This window comes from Sycon ciliatum, chromosome 5, assembly GCF_964019385.1.
Source record: "Sycon ciliatum chromosome 5, ocSycCili1.1, whole genome shotgun sequence".
Taxonomy (NCBI): Eukaryota; Metazoa; Porifera; class Calcarea; order Leucosolenida; family Sycettidae; genus Sycon; species Sycon ciliatum.
Genome location: NC_088647.1, coordinates 1,133,310 through 1,157,658, shown reverse-complemented (window position 1 = coordinate 1,157,658; position 24,349 = coordinate 1,133,310). Strand labels below are relative to the sequence as shown.

Here is a 24,349-nt window from a genome sequence, read left to right as displayed (position 1 = left end):
TCCCTGAGCTCGCCGTAAGCACAATGATCGACTTGCACAGCATATGTACCCAAGTCAGTTTGCCGGCATTGCAGTAAGTACTATAATTATTTGTGTAAGGAAAAAAATACTACTTCGAAGTACAATCTGAATGTCCTGTCCTTAGCGGCCATTCCGTACATGTATACTTCACGCAGGGGCGTACTTAGTCAACTTTTGAGGGGGGGGGGGGGGGGGGGGGTGAGCATGGCCGCATACGTATGATATACCGTATGTCAGCGCCTTTAAAGCCATGGCCTTATAATCGAAACACCGCTGCTGTCCTAGATATTTTAGATGCAAAATGACTCACCCACTACGCCATGCCATAAAAGTCAAAGTCCACACAGAAATTTCAATCTAAATCTACTTATTTACCCTTCCTGCTGGACTGTAAGTTTGTTAGCATAAATAGTACTTATTCCTTCATTTTTACAAAACATTCTTCAAAATTTAATGTCATTTCTTTTTATGAAGCCCATGGCCTTATAACTGAGACTGGCTTTATAATCGAATATACCACCATGGCTTTAAAGGTGCGGCCGTACGGTATGTGTAGGATGGCAGGTGCATGTCAGTCATGGTCATTATGTGCATGCTGAAGCTTTGTAGGTCGAAATTTGTGCGTGTGTGTGTGGGGGGGGGGGGGGGGGGGGGGTGCACGTACGGATAACTAACATGTAACTTTTTGGTCCTTTCTTTTAAAATTTAAAACCCTTGGCTTGGCTCTCCATCCAAGTTATACAGTAAGATCTGTGAATATAACGTGACGAGGAAGTAAATTAAAAACTATTAACGAACGACATTTCTTCGTTATAAATAAGTTCTATTCAGTCTGTGGTGCCTGATACATGTCATGTGCAGATATGCCTGAAGACTGCAAGCCTGATTGTCAACATATCTTCTCGTTTAACCTATAATTTTGGACAATCGTTAACTTTGCGGCTCGTTATGACATGTCTCACAGTAGGTAAAATGTTAGGTATGCATTCTCAGAAACTCGTAATAAATAAGTACTGAAGTAAAATGACTGTGACTGGTGAGACTGCAGGCACATTGCAGTGGTCAGATAAGCTTAAGAAGATGCGAAAAATTCGAAAATTATAATAATCTGTTTAGAATGTGTGCACATGTGGGAGACTCAAGACAGACTTTACTGTTCACTATAATATTTGTAATATTATTTCCACCAGCTAGATACAGAGTCGAATGTCCATTAGAACAAACCTTGCAGTCAACACTTCGTTACTTTGTACGGCTCAGCTACTTTGCGCTTACCACGGCGCACTTCCAGACCTGTGATCTCATCGTCATCGTCGAACGAATTCTCCAGGGCTGCAGCTTCAGTGGCCGTGTTGAAAGCTGACGGGTCCGATTGGACGGATTTGGAGGCATTGAGCAAGGCCTGAGCACGAGCAGACTGCCGATACTGGTTACTATCACCTGCGGGTAATGATGCATAGCCTGCTTGTGGCTGTGCAATCTGTTCACCAGCGGTGCTAGCATGTTGTAAGCCAGTCATATGCAAGCCATGTAGATCATGAACCTGCAAACCAGCTGCAGAGCACGCTCCAAACACGGTCTCCGCAAACCGATCGCCAGCTCCTCCGCCTCCGGGCACTGAACTCGCCTTTCTCATGCCAAAATGGCGGGCGGCAAGGCGTTCTGCGACCACACGGGCACCGTCCAAAAGCGGACTCCTCCGTTGTGGCTGTGGGCTAGTGGAGTTTGCGCGAATCGGCTGGGGCCACCGCTCCTGCTGTTGCTCCTGCTGCTGCTGCTGCTGCTTTATTGCAGATATCGCAGCACTGCTTGAATTTTGACCGGTGGATATTCTGCGATCAACAGGCTGCCATGGCCCATCTGCTGACATTGCTCCCAGGTTAGACAGGACAGTCTCCTGCCGTTTCAAGTTGAGGTTCTTGCTGTTGAAAGTGAACGCCTGCATCTTGGCCTCTTTGAACTCCAGACACAAGTACCTGCGGGCAAAGAAAAACACCAGATGGACATTGAGGCTTTGTAGTGTGTGTTAAGGCAACTGTGAGCAGTGGGTGTACAACAGTTTGATGCGCATGTGCACTGTTTTGTTAAAATGAAGAACGCCATTCCCACAGCCATGGCAGGAGTACCATATATTGTATTCAGAGTATGGCATCGGATCATATCACCCTACCTGCGACTTCTATCAAGATCCAGTTTGGCACCACTGCGGCCCACGCGAAACCGGCGAGCAGGGAAGATGCGCCTCAGCCTTCGCTCAATGTACAGAATAGTGGCAGCAACCTGTAGGAACACCACATATTGAAACTGTTGAAATGAACTTTGGACAACGTGACTACAGTTGACTGAAGTCATGGGGTAAGTGAAGAACTTACTACTCTGGTACACTGTACATGTAGCTTGCAGTCTGTTTGTACAGCACCTGCACTTTGCCACTGCTCACGTGATTAGATGCTCACAGAAACGAATGCTAAAAACGCAGCAGTGTTCCTTGAGCAGGATGATTTCACGAGCCGCAAAACGAAGGGCGAATTCTTAATTAAATAACGAATAAATGAACACATGATGGTGAGCCAAGGAAATTATTAAATGAAGAGTCACTAACGTCTACCTTGTGCCCCACCGTTTTCCTTGCTTCCATTAAACACATGAATGTGGAAATTTATGAAACGTTATCCGCAAAAAATGCACATTGACACATACCTGTCCCTTCCAGATATAGAGCTGTCGTTTTGCTATGGTATTCTGTGTTCTCTCCATCATGGCAATGAGGAAATTCACCAGCAGTAGATAGGTGAATATGAGAAAGAAGATAATATAGATGATTCCCAGAACAGTAGAGCGCGACTGCTCGAATGTGGACAGCTCAACATCACTCAGACCCAGTGTGGTACGGAATAGAGTCACCATTGAAAAGAAGTAGTTGGAGAAGTCATTTGGCTGACTGGGCACAGACTCTTGCAGCAGTACAAAGAAACCTGTACACAGACATAACATGAACACAGACACACACACACACACACAAAACATGCACAACCACACAACATACAGACACAGAGTGTGAGTGTGTGTGTGAGTTTCGTGTAGAAAATGATCGTGGCAAGTGGACAGTGGAACCGACATGGTCGGCATCACTCAGTGACCCATAGATGCACTGAGGGGATGCAGGCGTTGAGAGCAGAAGGAACCAACATGGCTGTCCTGTCTTGTCATATGATAGATGTGCAGCAACAGCTCTATAGAGATCTATAGAGCACCGGATACTGAGCATAAAGATGATATGGCAATGGTTAAACAGCCCCAGATAGATACACATGAAAATGACATCATGAACAAGAGAACATGTGCCAGCAATAAACATGTTCTCCCTGATAGCAGACAGGAAGCACAGTTCGGAGATTGGACCAGTGAACTCAACCATGAACAAAACTCACCAAGACCAAATGCCAACACAGTAACAGCGTAGAGGACAAGAAAGCGGAGCATGTCGTGGAACAACATCTATAAATCGGACAACAGCACGCCACAAACGTGCTCTTAGAAGAAATTCACGGGTAGTCACAGATAGGTCTGGTAAGGAACATACCAACATGGGACAGGTTTCTGACCACTCCCCCCCCCCCCCCCCCCCCACCCAATTCTAACTATATTACTACATACACAAAGGCACACAACGAAAAGCTTGGGCAAATTCCATTGTGACTCAGAGTTTCATGGCTGAATCAATCATCCGACAACCAACGCCGCTCTGCCTGAATCAGGTATTGAGCACATTCGCAGAACCTAAGCATACTGCCTCTGTGTACACTTCAGTGTATTGCATAGGACTCTGTGACCAAACAGGACTCTGTGGCCAAACAGGGCCCTGTGAACAGTTACAGGCCCTGAAACCAGTCATACAGTCACAAACGCACCATGACCCGACGCAAAACTAAACAGCCAGCAACGTCACAGTTTCCAATGTGCCCCAAGACCACAGGCTCACCAGAAATCAATCTTCAGGAAGTGTCACATTCTGCTTCTTACAGAGTCCACCATACTAACTTATGACAATGTACTGTTGATGGGTCATGAAGACGTGACTGATCACTGAGTCCTACACATGCCCACTGACCATTGCACACGCCCAATCCCCAAACCGGTCGATTCTAACTACAGGAAAACCTGTCTAAGACGACCAACCAAGGGACCTCCAAAATGTGGTCCCCTGCTTCCGGGTGGTCTCCGTATCCAGGGTCATTCGACTGGGAATAGTAATCCTTTGATCCTGGCTGCAGTGGTCTTTTGGGACAGGTGGTCACCTTATGCGAGTGGTCGCCTTGACAGGTTTTACTGCACATAGTACACACTAATGACGTGCAGTGCATATCTTACATGTAACTACTTCAAAATCGCACTAATGACGTGCAGTGCATATCTTACATGTCTTATCATGATGAGGTATGGGCCCATGAGACGGAATGCACGTCCGAAGATCAGCACGTACATCCACGCCAGTATCACCACCACAGACAGCACTGGCGTTTCATAATCATTGTCCATCACTCGGAGGATCACGGCAACGAATATCAGCAAAGAGTACGTCCACCTGAAGCGAAGGAACAATGCCAACAAAACAGTTTCCGTACTTTTAATTTAAGATGATTTCAAAGTTACATCCTTGATTTTTAACATAGTGTCATGGAAAGAGAGAGAGAGAGAGAGAGAGAGAGAGAGAGAGAGAGAGAGAGAGAGAGAGAGAGAGAAAGAGAGAGAGAGAGAGAGAGAGAGAGAGAGACAGACAGACAGAGAAAGAGAGTGAGCGAGTATATCGCGTTAACTCCTGAATTCTCAAGAAGGGATCGTGTGTGTGAAACAACTTCCCACCATGCTAACACATCAAGCACAGTAGAGAGAAAGCTACAATGAGGAAAATATGAACACAGTTGCAAAATGTATTGACAAAATTACATCATGATTTTGATAAGCAATACATCGACAACATGACATCACGATTGAGGAGTGTATGAACAACAGTATATCATGACTCAGAATGTAGCTAATACTAGCACATGGGTTGCACATGGGTTGCACATGGGTTGCACATGGGTTGCACATGGGTAGCACATGGGTAGCACATGGGTTGTACAAACATACTTCATAGTACTGTAGAGCACTTCATATCGTAACCAGATGTAGACCACATTACTTCTCAATACATCCACAATCTATACATAACCCATAGCACAGACAATGGAGAGAGAGAGAGAGGGAGAGAGAGAGAGAGAGAGAGAGAGAGAAAGGGAGAGAGAGAGACAGCAAACATGGTTGCACACGTTTAAAAGGAGACACTTGAAAAAGAAGAGAAAAAGGTTTCGTTCACAGGAATGGGTTTTAAGCATATTTAAAAACTTTTATGCTCTGCTGGATAGACCAAATGCTCCGCTCCTCAAAAAAATCATGGTTCGCGCGAGACTTGGCTAAAGGCCGAGTCTTGCGCATCCTTAGGAGCGCCACCACCCTCGAGGATCAACACGCAGATGCCCAAAGTCATTGAGATATCATTTGCACACAGTATCGGCTGGACAACACAGGCACTCCACGCCAGATGTAAATGTGTATGGATATACTAGTGCAAGCATACATCCTGTACTTTAGGTGTATAAACATAGTTTGAGCACTCTGGCGCTAGAGCGACGAGCTATCTTAATGTCTGTCGTGCCTCCTTTGCACCATGGCTGGTAGCTCGGCCTATTTAGCTTGTAACTGTACTGATGAGGCCTTTATGGCCGAAACAGCTTGCTGTCTACAGCATTGGGTATATAAACATCTAAATATGGACAAGCCGTAGGTTAGCAGCTGCTCCCAGTGGATAGACTTACTTCAATCCACAGTAACATAACTGTCGTCAACATGATGAACGCTTCACCAGACAAACGCACAAAATCTCCCGTCGACTTGTAAGCTTCTCCGGCCTACGCATGGCAATAAAATCAATTCAAAGACCAATGGGACGTATGCATAAATTTCCCGCCGTTAGGTTTTGCGGGGCAAGTCCACTACATCCGTACACACCATGATACCAACTCTGCATAAAAGATCATGAACTTTGTGAGGTCATACTCATAAATGTACTATAACGGGTTGTACCTGCCAAGTATGGGGTAACTTGCCCCAAAAAAAGGTGACAGCCATCTTAGATGCATACCTCCCATTACCGTGTTTTCGGGAGTATAAGCTGCACTTTAAACACCAGTACAGGTGGAATCCTGATAATTCGAACCTCAAAATGCCAGGAAAAAACTTCTAATTATCTGGACATTCTTATTATCCAAACATGAACCGACAACACAATGTGTATGTCAAAATGCTCTCATGGCCACGCAGAGTTGCGCTATGGACCTAGACAAGGATTTCACGGATACTGAACTGACCGGCACAGCCTGCTCATGCAAACTGAACTGACCAGTACAATGTACCGTGAACTTCGAATTACACTTTGCTAACTTCGAATTATCAGCAGAAATCCCACACATTTTCTATGTAAGTGGAATCTGTGGGACTTCTAATTAACCGGACATATCCAGTTTGAGGTTCGAATTATCAGAATTTTTTATGTGGGAATCGTATTGATAGAAATTGGTCCTGGAAAAACTTCTAATTAAGCGGTATGTTCGAATTAAGCCATATTCGAATTATCAGGATTCTACCTGTAGTTCACCCAAAAAATGTCGGTGTGGCTTATAACATGATGATCAACTTGGCGGTGATAAATATGGTTGATATATGTATTTCGTGACAACAACTCTGGGTGCATCTGAATGCCTTACAGCAAAGATCTGCTCAGAATGGTCGTGTATGCGTGTATCAACTACAGAAGACAAGTCTCGATTTCGAAATGAATATTCATAAGTCTGAGGTACTGAGATGAATCTTCTATTCATCTTTCCGTCCTTTTACAGCACCAGAGACATAATTAAAGCATGCAGGCAGTTTCTTTCATCCGCCACTCACTATGCACACACCCTCGTAGCGGGTAAGAGGAGCGATGCCGTGAGAAACACTTCCAAATGTTTGCTATACCTCACACGTCACTCACCAAAACTGATCGTCTGACCAGTGGGCACATAACTGTCCCCGAGCCACCACCTGTTTCCGTGGTTACGGCCGTGAGGTTACAGTCGGAGTGCTTGACAGGTCGGTAGAACACGACCAGCGAGAGTATAACAACATAGAGGAGGTGCACTGCGATGACGATGGAAAACCCGAGATATCCGTACTGCATCCACTTGAGACTGAGCAGCTCCTGTATAGGCGTTTCCAGTAGCAACTCTTTTGCCTACAGCACATAGACCATGTAGACCATGTAGACAATGCAGGCAGACAACAGGGAAAAGATCATTATACCCAAGCACAGTAGAACCTGTAACTAAAGACCACCGTGACTAGCGACCAGCCTGGTGCTACAGACCACTTCGCCAGGCACGGACGGTCTCACATTCATATATGGTTGTGTGGTTCAAACCTCTAACTGAGGACCCTCTGCCATTAAAGACCGCTTTCTCTGGCCCCAAGCCAAGGGGTGGTCGTTAGTCACAGGTTTTACTGTATTATATGTTAATAGTATGAATGTTGCGATACGAGCAAAACCGGATGAATGCTGCACTCAAGACACCACACACGTTACTTGTCACTTGCCACAGGCCTTACCCTGGGTGAACGGCTTTGCACGAGCACTTCAAGCAGATTGGCGGGTTGCACCTTCTCAGGCTGGACCACTTTGTTAGAACATGTCACGTAGGTATCCGTACGCAGCAAGCCGTCCACCTCATCATCTGAACTATCACTGCCTGTGTCATCAGGCCTGTTGCCTTTCCCCGTAGCACCCATATTGATACAAGCTTCAGCTGAGTCTCCAGAATGTTGCACTACTCGTCGGGTACAATTTGGACTTGACCGCTTCATTATAGCGCTGCGTAGAGATCCGGACGCCGAGAACCTCTGGAAGCTGTCTCGTTTCCCCCGTGCATTCACTGGCCCATCACAAGCTTCCTCGTCCGACGTCAAGTCTGCCTCCTCCACTGCCGAGAGCGGGCGATGCGGATCTTTCCATGCAACAGCTGGCGAGTGATAGTCGTCAGCCGTGCATCTGCGTTGTTGATCTTCACCATCACTGCTGTCGGGTTCACATTCAATGGTGTCCAGATCCTTCAGATCGTACACTTTCATTGACACCGTGCCGTACGCCCAGTACACACGCTCTCGTGGTGGCTTGTGCATCAGATAGTGAAACAACTGCAGGTGAAACAAGCGAAACAATGGCAGCCAATCATGACATTCTGACAAGCAAGGAAAGTTTATGACTGTTTGGCTCGGCTGGAGGTTTGTGGAGTAGAATAATAAGTCATCCCAATGCATGTAAAGTACAGTCATGCAAAGAAGAGAAATAGGCAACGAAACTCGGCAGTTATGAAAATATTAGTCACTTCACCAATCCACAACGCACTCTCGGCCGAGCCATTCCGATCCAGTGTACCCCATTCCGATAGCGCAAGCATAGTTCTTGCTAGAGTAGCATGTTGCAGCAATGCCGGATACATACATGTAGTACATTATACATGCCCTTATATTTTCCTGTTTTTTTTCTTCGTTTTTTTGCGTTTCTTTTCACACATAAAATTGTTTTCATTTTTTGGTGTTGTGTTCTAATCATTCGCCATGCCACTCACGGCTGTTAGCTGCACTTGGATCGCGGCAACTTAGTTTTCTGCACGTGAACCATGAAAAATCAATGCATGCTCATGCATGTTCATGCATAACCAGTCAGCTGGCCTGCTCGCCCACGCATTTGACAGGTAACAATTCCATCAAATTTGAGTTATCGCTTCGTTCTAAGTCTCAAAACAGTTCTAAAGTCACCAAACCACGCTGGTAATCGATGGCTATTCAATGTTAACATCTTCAGGAAGACTCCAGCCGTTTCCCGAGAGTTTGGGCATCGTTGCCGTTATTTTTCACGGTGTTCTTCTTCCTCCTGTCTGGAGCTGCAATTGCATCCTGGAATTATTTGAAAGGTATTTCGTGCGGGCTGTGGGGGGTTCCAACAGGCATAAACTGACATCGCTATAGGATAACTGGTAACTTTCACCCTTCAAGGAGGTACAGCAATGAGAATTTTTTTGTGGCGGTCGTCCAATTTTTGTGGCGGTCGTGGCTGTATTTGTGCACTTCCAAGGCTTTCATTCTGCCTGATACTACTCTCTGCTGTATGGGAATCGTGTTTAGGCACATGTAGCTGTCTTATTTGGTAGATCTGCTGTTTCCAATCACTTGGGACACTTTGTCTAGCCTATTTGTCTTTCGTTCGTGCCATCTATCAGTTTTGTGGGGTGCCCTGGCCTGTATTTGTGAAGTTCTCGAGGAAAGACCCTAATTCTTGACTGGAGTCACAACTTGAATTGTATTTGCTGGGCGAGCCCTCGTTCACGCAGTTGTCCCTATCGTAATAGTCAATATCTGCTTGCTGGGCGGACTAGCGGCTAGAATAGGGATGACCAAATGGTCCAAGTGTGTACTAGTACACGATTATTGTTTTCATCATCGTGAAATGAGCGTTGTGGAATTGCAGTCGTCTGCCTTTGGCACTGAGGACACGAGGAGAGTTGATTGTTACTTCTGCTCAGCAACGAAGCGGTCATCAGCTCTCTTTGTTCTAATTATTGAGAGGACATACCGGCACCGCAATCAAGTAAAGATTAGGCAAACCTCGCCAACCTCCAAAGAGAGTCGCGATATTTTCTCCAAATGCAAAGACGATCTTTGTGAGTTTGTGACTTGCATTTGCGTGCATACATGAGCAAGTCACGGACCACGGCACGTGCGCGGTTACCATGCCATCTCGAACCGACGCCATTTTTCTAAGTTGCCGCTTCTTGACAGCCGTGCACTGTCAATTGTATTCTGTTTGCCCGTAAAAAAAATAAAAAAACACAAAAACATACAGTTGTTCCCATGCAGCCTGCACAGACACACATGCAGCCCCATTCTCGTAGTAACACTCAGTACGACCACATTGCCGTGGTAACACTTACAGCCACATTGCCATGGTAACACTTACAGCCACATTGCCATAGTAACACATACGGCCACATTGCCACAGTAACACATACAGCCACATTACCATGGTAACACATACATCCATATTGCCATAGTAACACATACAGCCACATTGACATACTAACACATACAGCCACATTGCCGTAGTAACACTTACAGCCACATTGCCGTAGTATGCTGCTGTGTGTACTGGCTTCATACCCTTGTGGTTCATCTGCTCCTCTAGACAAGAGAACTCCTTGTCTCCATGTTTGCTACCACAGGCCAGCTCCAGGATGAAGGCACACATGTCGACTAGCTTAGCACACCAAGCATCGTCTTCTACAGGGTCAGCCGCATCGTTGTCCGGGTCGTCAGATTGTTTCGGTTTCGACACTTGCATGGCCAGTACATGTAGGATGTTGTTTCCCTGTGGTGCATTTGTATGCGTGTATGTGTGCGGGTGGGTGGGTGCACATGGGTTTGCATGCATGCATGTGCGTGTGTGTGTGTGTGTGTGTGTGTGTGCATGTACGTGTGTGTACACGTGTGTTTGTGCATATGTGTATGCAGTGAATACGTGTATGAAGAAACACAGAGTATCAACCCAGTTGTTATCACATCCGCACCATCTTTCCTGGCAGTGTCTTGATCAAATACAGCAAAGTCTGACTTAGAAACCAGAATACAATTTCTCTTTCTTTCTGGTCTGCAAGACCAACCATTGGCACAGCCACCGTGCCGCATGGTCCCTACACTTGAAGTAGCTGGGACTGCTCTTTCTCTCTCTCTCTCTCTCTCTCTCTCTCTCTCTCTCTCTCTCTCTCTCTCTCTCTCTCTCTCTCTCTCTCTCTCTCTCTCTCTCTCTCTCCTCTCTCTCTCTCTCTCTCTCTCTCTCTCTCTCTCTCTCTCTCTCTCTCTCTCTCTCTCTCTCTCTCTCTCTCTCTCTCTCTCTCTCTCTCTCTCTCTCTCTCTCTCTCTCTCTCTCTCTCTCTCTCTCTCTCTCTCTCTCTCTCTCTCTCTCTCTCTCTCTCTCTCTCTCTCTCTCTCTCTCTATCTATCTATCTTTTTTTTCTTTCCCTTCATAATGCATTGGTAAGGTCGTGTTGGACGTTTAGAAAGAAGTCAACTAACAAACACAATCAGAACATTAGTTGCTTGAACACAGCCCGGGCTGTAGCCATGGCTATACACTAGGTTTGCAGTGCTCTACACGGCTATAATCTTGATGTGATGACGGGATAATAATATTGGTTTCAACAGCAACCAATGTACCGGTAATGCTCACATCATTGGTCGGACAGGCATGTGCTGGCCAGTGCATTCTTTGTATTCCGAAGTCCAAAACAACACAGGGGCTACCAATTCAACTGCTTTCTTCTATCTGTTCGTTAGAACTACTACAATCCTACATTGTTGTCAGTTCCTTACGTCGTCATCCACTGCAAAGATGTCTGCGCCCTGATCGACAAGGTACATGATGACACGAGGTAGGAACAAAGTTGCTGCGAATGTCAGCGGTGTCTCGCCCCAGTTCACCTAGAATTACACCAAACACCATAATAATAAGTGAATTACAGTTGTGGCAAGTGAAATCCGACACTTGCCATAGGGGACAGCGCCTCAAATGGACATCAATGATGTAATGCACTGCACCTAATTTGTACTATAGAGCCGTATGCATCCCAAACAGGTCGAAAGGTCACAGCGTAGATACACACAGTTCACAAACATGGTACACATAAGGAGTATTGCCATTCATTTTTGCCAGCACCTTTTGAACCTTGTTGTGATGAGTACGAATTCTGTCATCAGACAGATAAAGTTGTATGCAACACATGTACTGTACGTATGCAGGGCTGCAGAGGCTGCAGGATGCACGGTGCAGTCCCTTATGCCAAGTGTCGGATTTCACTTGCCACAACTGTAGTAAGCCGTGAGAGATGTAGCCATTATGTCAAAATCACTCCAAACTCCCCATCCACACAGTTTTGTGCTTTCTGGGAATAAAAAGAGTGGGACTTTACAATGCGATGGTACATATTGCAGGTGTAAGCAAGCTAATCTAACGATTTAGCTTTTGAACTTACTGTACAGAACACACATGCACACACACACACACACACACACACACACACACACACACACACACACACACACACACACAGACACACAGACACGCACATACACACACACACACACACACACACACACACACACACACACACACACACACACACACCTTTGACCTTTGACGCCCATCGCCGGAGGCGATGATAGCAATGCTACGGCAGAAGCCATAGCAACTTGTGCTGGGATTGCACCATTCAACAGCTTGCAAGGCTGAAGAATTGATCGTCACTATTCAGCCTGGTCTACACCATGCAGCTATTTGAAGTGACCTTTTCTGGCCAGTGAATCCCTATTTTTGGTCTTTTCATTTTTTTTCCCGCACACACATCACACCACATACTCCGGCATGCACTGGCTGTTGGTAACCACCCAGGAGAATGAAAGAAAAGTCCGGAAGAGTCTGAGAAAGAGAAGAAAGACGTGTGTGACCATAATCGTCGGGAATCGAACCCGCAACCTATCGATTGGAAATCGCTGCACATACCACTGCACCATATGGGACACACACACACACACACATACACGCATGCATTGAAACCAAAAACAAGAGGAAAACACAGCCAGAGAACATCAAAACGGCTACAAAGACATGTCACAACACAGCATGCATGCTTCCCCCCCCCCCTCCCCACGGAAATATTCAGGCTCACTCCTGGTGATACAGCATTGTCAGGAATCAATCTCATTTCATTGCAAAGCTTGCTCCCTTATGACATACCATATGTAGCTCGCTCTTGCGATCGAAGAAGAAACCCTTGACCTTGACGTTGAGCATCTTCTTGCGTTCACCATCGTCAGCCTTGCTCTCCACAAGGAAGGTGAGCATGTCGTTGGTCCGTGACAGCTGATCTGCACGGCTGCTCTCCGATCTCAGCTGTGCCACAGTCTTGGACCAGTAGGCAGACTTGACGCAGTTCACCACGGCTATATGCAGTGAATGCTCACCTGTTGTAGTACAGGCAACAACACCACAAGCACCCCAACCGGCATGCCTTTCAACGTAACAACAAGCATCATAAGCATGCCTTTCAACGTAACAACAAGCATCATACGCATGCCTTTCACTGCAAACAGCATCACAAGCATGGCTTTCAACAGATCAACAAGCATAACAACCATGCCTTTCAAAGTAACAACAAGCATAACAAGCTTGCATGTCATTGCAAACAGCATCACAAGCATGACTTTCACTGCAAATAGCATAATTTCAACAGAGAGGTAAAGAAGAAATGCGGCCTTAAAGCAAAAGTTCACTTTTTGGAGCCGATTCAGGTGACGGTCTGAGGAAGCTGTGCTGTGCTGCTTTTAGTCCAATATTCCCAATCACATTTGCACACACTCACTGAAGTGGGAAGAGTGCTGTCGGAGCCCTACTTGATAGGGAGGTGCATGGAGGACAATTTCTAAGGAGGTTGTGGCACATCATTCACCCCCCCCCCCTACTCCAGCCCAATGTGGTCCTATTTCACTGAGAGAAATAGTAACTAAAGCAATCCTCTCAATCAGATTCCGTGTGATTGTCATCTTTCTACATACAAGTACAGTAGAAACTGCCCTGGCGGACACCCTTGGTGCAGCGGAAACTGTCCCGATATGACAGGAGTCTGCTTGATCCAGGGATGTATGTTTGATCCACTGCACTTTGGTGCATGAACATTCGTCAGGTCAATACAGGATTCCGGTCAACACTGCAGGCACTTTGCCCGCATGGGGCACCGGGGGCACGTGCAGCCCGCCCCCCTCCCCCCCCCCCCCCCTAAAAATTTCGACCTAAGTTCAGCATGAGCATACTGACCATGATGACATGCACTAGCCATCCTACACGCACGATACAGATGATGCAATGCTTTGGTGAAGTGGCTGAGCACCCCCCCCCCCCCCCCCCCCCCAAGAGAAGGACCAGCTACACCCCTGTGCTGTATGTGGATTTCAGTAGATCTTCTCCCCAACTTACCAAGATAAACATCTTCAGTATAGTCTATATCAATATACCAAGGGCAAAACAAGTGCAATGCCTTGGCCATGCCGACATTGTTGAACAGCACAGCTACGTGGAACGGAGTGGAGTCGGCAAACAGACCACGCTGCAAGAAGATGTTACTGTCGTTGACTTTCGGCGACCACCAATTTGAAGGGTGTCGGAATCGGATTGCATCCGCCTGGCTAGCTTGCCTCTCAAGATACTCGCTTCCACCGTAGCGTTCAAAATCTTTCTGCAGCGCTTCCAATGCCTTGGCTTGAGACGATCCCTTGAACCGCACCACGGACCTGAACAGAGAGCCTTTGCGGCTGCACCAGAAAGAAATAGAGAACAAGAAACAGAGAGAGAGTGAGGGTGAGAGTGAGGGTGAGAGTGAGGGTGAGAGTGAGGGTGAGAGTGAGGGTGAGAGTGGGAGAGAGAGAGGGAGGGAGAGAGAGAGAGAGAGAGAGAGAGAGAGAGAGAGAGAGAGAGAGAGAGAGAGAGAGAGAGAGAGAGAGAGAGAGAGAGAGAGAGAGAGAGAGAGAGAGAGAGAGAGAGAGAGAGAGAGAGAGAGAGAGAGAGAGAGAGAGGGAGAGAGACAGAGACAGAGAATGAAAAAGAGATAGAGAGACACAGAGATAGAGAGAGAGACAGGAGGAGTTAGTGGGACAGAGGGAGGGAGAGAAAAAAGTATTCTACCAATTTCCATCTTGTTCCCTACCATATCGAGAACATGTCTGGTCGCTTCCCTGCCTTCAGCTCTACATGATGTGGCCAAGTCATAATATTATGACTTGCTGGACATTATACTGTTGGATGGTGTATGCTGCTGTTATTGTTGCGAAAGTGCGGCATGTCATCATAGCACTGAAGTATCCCAGCACTTGATCACCCATCATCATGACCATGGGCATAGAGTGATAGAGTGACAGGTGACAGAGTGTCAGTTCAATCAGGGTCTGTGTTAATAAGGTTAACTCTACTGAGCTCCAGAGAACAAATAGACTAGTGTCATCCACTGACCATTGTATAGGTGCGTTCTATTGGGTTCAACCTAAACGAGAAGTCAGCACTCACCGTAGCAGGTACATTTTATTGAGCTCTTCATCTTGCGAGTCGTTGGTGCTGAGAATACGCCGGTCGACACTGTTGCCAGAATACACCCAGAGCACGAAGTACTGCAGCGAGTCGAGGACACGGTCCATGATCGGCTTTCCCTTTGACTCCAGCTTCCTATCTGGTACTGTTTGGGTAGGATGGTGAATGTGATCATCATCGGCTGTACATAATCAAGATCATAAACACAAATTACTTACAAGTACTACGAACTAGTAACAGTGCCTGCTGAATGATAGGCGGTTTTAAGAAGACAAATCTTGAGAAACACACTTCTTCGCACACAACCTCTCTAAATTAGTTCCATTGAAATTAGAAACATGTCACGGAAATCAGAGTAGAAAACGAGTATATCCATAAACCCTTTACATTCCGCAAAGGGATATAGCACAAGAACGTCCAATACCTGAAAGAGGTTCTGCTATCCATAAAGCAGCATATTTAAATACAACAATTATTATTGTTATCAAGACTGGGCAAGTCTGCTGATAAGAAAATCCTCTCTAAAAGCTGGTGCGTTCAGGGTGCAGGGAGTTTTCACACAAGGAAAGTACCGCCAAACATCCAATATAATATTATGGCACTGAAGTAGTTCTTTTGTTTCTTGTTTGACCCTCTTTCAACTTGTGCATGGTACTGTTGAGGCAATGAACTGAAATAAATCAAAAACAAAACAAACAAAAAAGCTCTGCAAGAACGAAGGTTTTTACACCGTACCTCCTGGTCCTGTGCCAATGACATTGTGTAAGCTTTTTAAAAGTTGTGCTCAGATACTCACTTTCCGGTGGTAGAGCAGCTTCGACATCGTGCTCACGATTATCTACAGTCGCATTTGCTGCTGGAGTCTGACCAGGAATAGTCGCCGTGGTAGCAGGAGCAGCATTGACACCACCAGTACGTCGACTGGGCGTGTTGGGTTGAGGTTTCCATGGCACCTGTGCATCTTGATTACCTCTATCAGCCATTGCAACCCTGATGGAAAGATCGATAGCATGGAAAAGCACAACATACAAAGCTGGCTGGGCTTGGGAACCGTTTGCACCAGTGTCCAAACACCACGTGGACATGAACTGGTCAGAGTCTACCAATGACACCACTGCCTGCATTCATACGAGTCTTATCTGGCAGCTATTTATAATTTCCTCCATCTGCAAATTTCCTCACTTGGCAAATCCACTCTGAGTGCATGCACTACGAAGTACGATATCAGCCCTGCGTAGGCGGTCATCAACTGCGTACACCGCCTGTACAGACATACCTGCTACCGAGAGTATATGCGCTGAGTCATGTACTCTTGGTCACAGACGTACCAGACCTGGTTGCACCTGCCAAACATAGCACAAGTTCCCTGGCAGGAACTTGGCTGCCATGTTTTGCACATAGGTGGCATTCTAAGGAAGTCGTCAAGTTTTATAGTGAGTGTGAGGTGCAATGGAAGTATTATAGTGATTCGGGTGTTTGGTTGTACAATTCTCAATATGCAAAGACTCCACTGTAGTCATCCACTATAACCAGACATCTTCACGACACCCTCCAAACGGTCTCTGGGCTACACCAATCACTGAAAGAAAAAGAGATTACCGTATTATCTCTAATATAAGCACGGTCCTTTATTTTTTCAATGTACCTCCGCCCCGTGCTATTAACGGAGACGTTCCTTTATTGGAGACTGTTCCATTATTATTTCAACCTCATTTCAGAGGCATGTTGCCATGCCAAATTCATGTATGACGCACACATTTCAGGGTTTTTTTTCGCCGGTACAGATAATGAATTTACACAGTGTGCTTATAATGGAGACTGAGCACTTTATTTTTTGAATGCCGCCCTAAGGTGTTCTATTATTGGAGACGTGCTATTATTGGAGACTGTGCTTATATTAGAGATAATATGGTATATAAATTGGACTTTAGGAATGAATTTTCGGCACTATCTCTATTAAAAAGTCCCTTGGTTCGTAAATTAAAGTCACACTGAAACTGCACATACGGAGGTTTTCTTCTCTTCCTTCATTTTCGGGTGGGTGTCAGCTGAAGCGAATTTGTTTCGCTTTGTGAAACGGCATAATGCATACAACCAGCCCCGAAGTCAAGTTACGCGTTCATTTTCCGGTGTTTTCAACTTCAGAGTAGCAAGAGTATAACGTCCCAAGAGTGTGCAACTCTGCATATGGGGCCTCTGACGGCGAAAACTCACATCACGTGTCTCACTACGAACAAACGAAGGATAGCGTGCGGGCAAACCGAATATCTGCCATGATCATGCTGGGGATTTGCATACGAACAGTGAGTTTCTGTCAGAGAGAGAGAGCTTTTTTTATTACTCCGCAGCTCGCTAAAAACGTGCTGGAAACATACAACTGCGACACTACACCACGTGCTAGAAACATACAACTGCGACACTACGCCACGTGATGTGAGTTTTCGCCGTCGGCGAACCCCATAGAAAGAGTATCAGGAGTTTCACACTCTTGGGAGGTTACATTATACTCTTGGTGCTACTCTAGTACATGTATTTCGTGTTGATTGTCTGATACGGAGTGTACCCCAAGGTGTTCAGTGGATGCCAGAGCCTGGCACACAGTACCTCCAATTCAGTCTTCAAATTCACCCAAAAATAAAAATAAATAAACAATTGCACTGGCTTTGCAGGCTCCGAGTGGATTTATCCGGGAATACGGTATGATCATTCTCTAGAAATTGAATGAGCTTCGTTGTGTAAATATGAATGAAATTAGAAATTAAAATATTCGATATTTCCAGGCAGACACAGGGAGGAATAGACACAAGGCATGAACAACTAACCGTGAGCCTGGCGTGCTGAATTTGTGCACACCAGATTTTTTCCTTTACGTTCGAACGTTCTACACAGCTTAGAACTCCCACTGCATTCTGTAGTTGCTAGCGCGTACTCATGGTACCCATGGTCAGAGATTATGGAAATCAGACCAAACTAGCGCACAGGTGTTCGCTGAGGAATTTTTTACTCCGCTTCTCGGTCCGACAACGTGGACTCTTGCAGCATATCTGCTGCTTGCTGCTGCTGGTACGCTGTCAGTTTTCAGCACAGGAACTAAAGTACTCGGGGTACGAGTGCCAACAACAAAAAGAGTAGTCCTGCTAGTGCTTGTACTTGTACGTTGTAGAAGTTGTAGACCTATACTACTAGTAAAGTTAGTTATTACAACAATCATGTCATTGTAGTCATGTAGTTGTACTCAAACTCAGAGTACAGTCTACTCGCGATAAGTCACGCACAGTGTCCTGGAATAGAAAATGCGCGACTTACCGCGAGTGCGTGACTTACATTATGCACCATGTCATGCATATGTACAGCCGTCATTTTTTCTTCTGCATAATTATGGACATGTGTGCTGAACACGCGTACAAGCACTGAGCTGCATGCGCACGTCGTTACACTCTCTAGTCTGTATTGAACACTGACTGTACACTACTGTGGTACACTGTACACTGTACACGAGACGTAGATCTACCACAGCGTGAAGCCATGATCGATAATGAAGAAGGCATGATCGAGAAAGACAAGTAACGACGTAACGTCGTTCCGTTAGTTTTGGTAGAGATTTGACAAGACGCACTTCTGTTTCCGTCGTGCAACACTTCGTTTCCCTTTGCTTGACGATGCCTTCTCATAAGAAAACGAAAGAACAGCGAACAGTGGCTGATCGACTGCGTTTGGTTCGTCTCTATCGTGAGAGTGGAAAAACGTCCGCTCGAAAATTTGCGAAGTTGAACAATGTTCCGGAGGCGATGTTCCGCGGCTGGCTGAGGGATGCTGAAGCTGGCAAACTCGCCGATGCTAATCCGTCTTGTCCACAGGGAGTCCGCAACAGAAGTTCCCAGTTCGGGAAAATTGAGGAGCGGCTAGTGAAGTATATTTTGCTTCGAAGGGAGAAGTTTGTGACTGACAAACTTGGATTGTCGTGGGTGATCCTGTCAGGATGGGAGAAGGCTCTCATACAAATATGCACATAATACATGTAATTATATTCTTACCTTTACAGTATTCAAGCTCCATCATTGAAAACCACATCATTCGCAAATATTCACGAAATCCACAAAATCCCGAAAAATAAAAAAATTCTTGAGATGGGTGTCCTGGATGAAAAAGTGCGTGACTTATCGCGAGTGCGTGACTTAAGGGGGGACGGGAGGTTCAGAGGGTCAAAAAATGAATTTCTGAGTTTTGAACTTTTTGCTATGGAATCTTGTCTTAGGATATTTGAAGCGCCAGAATTTCAAATTTGAGCGTAATCGGTTTAGTAGAAGTGGAGTTATGAGCTAAAGTATGTCGAGATAAATTTCAAATGTAAATACTCAAATGTTTACAATTGCCTAAATTTGTGATTTTGGTTTAGTCCAAAATCAAGCGTTTTTGATTCAACTTCGCCAGGTAAGCGACCCTGGCTTCTGTTTTTGTAGTCATGGAGAGCTGCCACGTGCTTCCTTGATCGCGTACGCGCGTATGACGTTCTGCAGCGCCACGACGCCCACGCGAAGGAAAAAATCTTTGTTTTTTTGTTTGTGATCGTGAAAGTGAACAATTTTACATGGGGAACCGAAAGAGAAGCTCCAGCAGCTCTGGAAGTGGCCATAGGAGGAAGAAAAGGAGATACTACGCCCCAAAGCAGTCAAGCTCTGTACCAGTTGTGGAAGAAGGCACCGTTGAAGCGGCGCAGAGCGCTTCCTCTCGGAAGATTTCGTCGAGGCCAAAATGGCTTAGTGATATTATTATGATCATGGAATTTGAATCTGAGCTTGTGTGCTCGAGTGACAGTGATTCAGACGAGTCGTCCAGTGATAGCTGCCAGGAGTATGATGATGATGCATTCTATCCTGATGTTGAGAAGTCTGTCTCTGGCTACAAGATCGTGGATTTACAGTGTCTCCAGGAACTGATGGATCAATTAAATTTACTGTCTGTAGGAAGTGCACGAAGGGAGACATGATCGTCAGTAACTGTCATGACACTGGACTCGGATCGACCCTGCGACTTCAATGCGCTTTGTGTGGATACAGTGGAAGTACGTCTCTGAGCAAGAAAATTTGCAGGAGCTATGATCTGAATTGACGATCTGTACTGGCGATGCGATGCATTGGACGTGGCCATGGTGGACTCCGAAAGTTTTGCGGCGTAATGAATTTTCCTGCTCCTGTAACGGAGAAAGCGTACCGCAGCCACCAGGAAGTTGTCCTTGCTGCAGCCGTAAAGCTAGCTGAAACTGACATGGTTCAATCCGCAGCTGAGTTGCGTGCCATGACAGATTCCACCCACGTCGCAGTGACGTTCGACGGCACTTGGATGCGCAGGGGATAATTCGTCGCTGTATGGTGTGTTCGCGTGCATCTCCTTCCAGAGCGGCCGTGTACTGGACATCACAGTGAAGGGTCGATACTGTCACGAATGTAAGATCTGGACTGAGAAGAAGCGAAGTGGTGCAATCACGGAGGAAGCCTTTTCAACCTGGCTGGATAATCACAAGTGCAGCATAAACACAGCGGCATCTGCACCCGGTATGGAGAGTGAAGCTGCGTGCGATATTTGGCAGCGGTCTGTGGGCACACGCGGAGGCCTCATAAGAACCCTCTCCCAAAGGCTGTGTTCGAAGTCGTGAAGCCCATCTACATGCAGCTGTCCGAACGAAGTCTGCTGGAGCGCTGCCAGATGGGTGCAACGCAGAATGCGAACGAGTCGTTCAACAACGTCATTTGGAGAATGTGTCCGAAGGAAGGCTTCTGCTCCGTCGACACCGTTCAGCTGGCAAGTAGTTTGGCAGTGCTCAACTTCAACAACGGCGCTATCACCTTGCTCAGTGTGCTGAAAGAGTGTGGATGCATTGATGGCAATCACACGAAGGCAGCGCTTGAGCTAGAAGACCAATGGCGTGTGAAGAAGTCCCTCCGCAAGTCATCAGCAGTGGAAAAGGAGAGCAGGAAAAGGAGAAGGAGGCAGAGGAAAGGCTGGGAGGAGACCACTATTGAGAAAGAGGGCACTACATATGACAAAGGTGGTTTCTGAATGGCAACTTCAGGTCAGATATGTGAAAATATTTCAGTAGCACTCCACTATCAGTCCTTTTTATGTAATTTTTAGGTGCATTTTTCACTGATTTTAGGGGTATTATGGGCACTCTGCGCAGTTTTTTAGAAATGCTGTACATATCTTGTATGTAAAAGTATATATTTTCTGGTTCTGTACGGTCCATTCTAGATCCGTTGCCTTCTTAGGACACAAGATCTTCTGTTAGAAACAAAATAATGGACCTTGAACTTCAGTCAAGTTATCTTGCGCACGTGCATTGTTATTTCAAGGCTGCAGTGGCACACCATGGGAACTGTAATCGCATTGTGCTTAGGCAACAGCCCTAGCCCCTTGGTACCTGATCATTTTGCAGTGTTATGTGTTTATCTTCAAGTGACCATGTTTGAGAAAAACTGCGCAGAAATCATGCCCGGCTATCGCATTTTTTCCAAAATTGCTTTCCTGCATTTCTCCATGATACCAGTATACTTTCCACAGTTCTTGGTTGCAATGTCGTCAGTGGATGTCAAGGAACATATACTGAAAATTTGAAGGAATTCTGATGTTTGAGTGCTGAGATTCAAGCGAATTTATAACGGGCACCGCAATATGGCCAGCGAACCTCCCGTCCCCCCTTAAAAGTGCGTGACTTATCGCGAGTAGACTGTAATTTTAGTTTCAAAGGCAACCATAATCAGAATACATGTACTCAAGTCAGTACGTCACTGGGGTAGATCTACCACATAATTATCCCCATCCCACTGGCGCGGCACTGGTCGTGCTAGCTATTTTTGAGTCTGCATCAGTACTGTGCAGTCTCCTCGCCGAGTCGTGGTTCTAGCTGAAACACGGTTCCGCACCTGTCATCCACTACCGCGTACACCGGTACACCTACGGCTACACGTAGATCTACACTACAAATCAATACAGTCGTCGCCAAAAAAATCCGGCCAATGACTATGTCATGGATAAGCGTACATACCGTATTTTCCGGGGTATAAGCCGCACTTTTTTTCGCTAAAAATCGGACCAAAATCGCCCCTGCGGCTTATCACCGAATATGCTTGCGCGAATGAATGCTTAGCATACATCAGTATGCATGCTGACGTCATGTGACATGTCATTCGACTCAGCTTCGCGAATTCGCGCCTGTTTTGCTGATCAACATCAGTGGCAGCGAGACTGAAGATAGTGCAGATGACATGGAGTGATCTGTAGAGTGTAGTCAACACAGCAATACACCAACATCTCTGCAGCAACCTGTGGTGCACTAACACTTCATAATCTGATCTAACATGGTATTTAGCTCCATAACCATAATAAATTTGTAGAAAGGCCATTGTCAATGAGTGTGAAAAATCTTGGTTTGTGGGTGCGGCTTATACTCCGAATACCAACTTTTAGTCAATATTTTGCCTCAAAAAGGGGGGTGCGGCTTATACCCCGGAAAATACGGTAGGTATGGTAGGTACGCGGTACTTCATTGCGGGTTCATCTACATGAGAACATGATTCTACAACAAAGCAGGGAGTAGTAAAATTACTACTCCCTGGTTCAAAGTAAGGACACACTTTGCCTTTTCGAGGAATTTCGTGTTTCTGAAGAGGTGTTTCTAAGGTGTTTCTCGAAATGTTGATGAGGAAAGCGCCCTCAAAGGCTCAATGTCATGGCTGTGCTGCTCAATGAAATCCGATCGGCGGAGTCAAGAAGTCATTCCTTTTTTTGGATCTATTCAGGCTACAGCAGATGCACGTGTACGTGTGCTTGCTACTACTAGTACTACATTATTACATACAATTATGTACAAGTACAATCCTGGCTTGAACCCAGCTAGATCAGAGTCAGCACTCCAGATGCTGAGATGGATCACAGGACTTCGTATCGTATCGTGCACTTGTACTTTGTGCCATTACATCCTTTGGCTGCTCTGAATGTCCAGTATGGGCGATGAAGCCACTCCCTCATGCTAGTATTAGGTGACAGTTATTAGTCGCCTGGCCTGGATAAGTGGTTACAAGAGGATACAGTCTCCCAACAAGCCCCGGTCGATTCCGGCCCAGTTCAAACATCATCCATGATCTGATCATCAATGACCGGATGATTTCCTGTAGTGGTAACACAACAGACCATTTTTTGCCATCCGGTTCCATTCGTAACGGAACGGTCGATGTGAGATGGGCGATTCGGCGGAGTTTGAAAGCGCCTCGTCATGGATGAGCAGGCTCTGTCGTGTTTTACCACACAGCACTAGTGCAATAGCTAGTGCAATACGGGCTTGTGAAACTCACCTCACCTCCACTCGCACTACTGCTATCGCCACTGCTACTTGCTAGTGCTAAGCCACAACAACTACTTGGCACAAGTGCTAGGCTAGCTGTCTGTTAGATCAGCGACATTGACCATGTTGACTGCAGCAGCAAATGGCAGACTTGCCAAGCCACCCTCGAGGGCCTCCAGTCCAGGCTACACAAACTAATACTAATAGGGTAACCGGTTGCAAGGTTTCCTAGTACTTAGTAGTCTAGTAGGAAACGACAATGCAATCAGACTGAAGGAGGGAGCATACGTCAGCCGTCAGGTGTGGAAAGTTCGTTTGCGGCTCTGAATCGTCGTATGACTGACTTCAAATCTTAGTTCTTCAAGGTGCGCGTTCTGTCTGGCACCGACGGTGATAAATCACGTAGATCTACGAAGCACCGAGGGCATGGACCATGCATGCTGCATGCGAGAGACGGTGTAAAAGGAAAGATTGTGATCGAATCCATGTGTTCAATGCATTCTAGGTTCCTAACATAACAAACCAGACCAGACACGGTATGGACTCATGATTGTATGTAGGTGTGAACAAGTTAGTTTCTGGCAATGTTGTGGTGTTTGGTTTGCTTGTGGCTCAATGTAGCTGAACCATCGGACCTTATTCGTCAGCTTGGATCACGTGATCCATCCAGCTGCCGCGTGCGGCAAACAGCCCAAATAGCGCTAACTCTGGCCTGCGAGCGTTTGCTG

General features: G+C 46.1%; 1 protein-coding gene across 1 annotated transcript; it reads right to left on the bottom strand.

Annotated features, from left to right (window-relative positions):
- Positions 1-772: 772 nt before the first annotated feature.
- On the bottom strand, positions 773-18,531 carry LOC135817109 (uncharacterized). The gene is made up of 16 exons (XM_065330228.1): positions 18,106-18,531; positions 16,080-16,273; positions 15,263-15,464; positions 14,180-14,514; positions 12,944-13,170; positions 11,524-11,631; positions 10,271-10,522; positions 7,708-8,292; positions 7,097-7,336; positions 5,880-5,972; positions 5,155-5,225; positions 4,441-4,606; positions 3,453-3,519; positions 2,722-2,996; positions 2,192-2,301; positions 773-1,997 (listed from the first exon to the last, which is right to left on the bottom strand). Exons 2-16 carry the CDS (start codon positions 16,264-16,266, stop codon positions 1,253-1,255), a joined length of 3,663 nt encoding a protein of 1,220 aa, XP_065186300.1. The 5' UTR covers positions 16,267-16,273; positions 18,106-18,531; the 3' UTR covers positions 773-1,252.
- Positions 18,532-24,349: the final 5,818 nt, after the last annotated feature.

Excerpts from the sequence above, each read along its gene's own strand:
- LOC135817109 (XM_065330228.1), bottom strand. The coding sequence starts at position 16,266 with ATGGCTGATAGAGGTAATCAAGATGCACAGGTGCCATGGAAACCTCAA. Across the intron at positions 7,337-7,707 it reads TGCAAAGCCGTTCACCCAGG|GCAAAAGAGTTGCTACTGGA; the intron begins GTAAGGCCTGTG and ends TATGTGCTGTAG. Across the intron at positions 5,973-7,096 it reads TGGTCAGACGATCAGTTTTG|GCCGGAGAAGCTTACAAGTC; the intron begins GTGAGTGACGTG and ends TGCCATGCGTAG.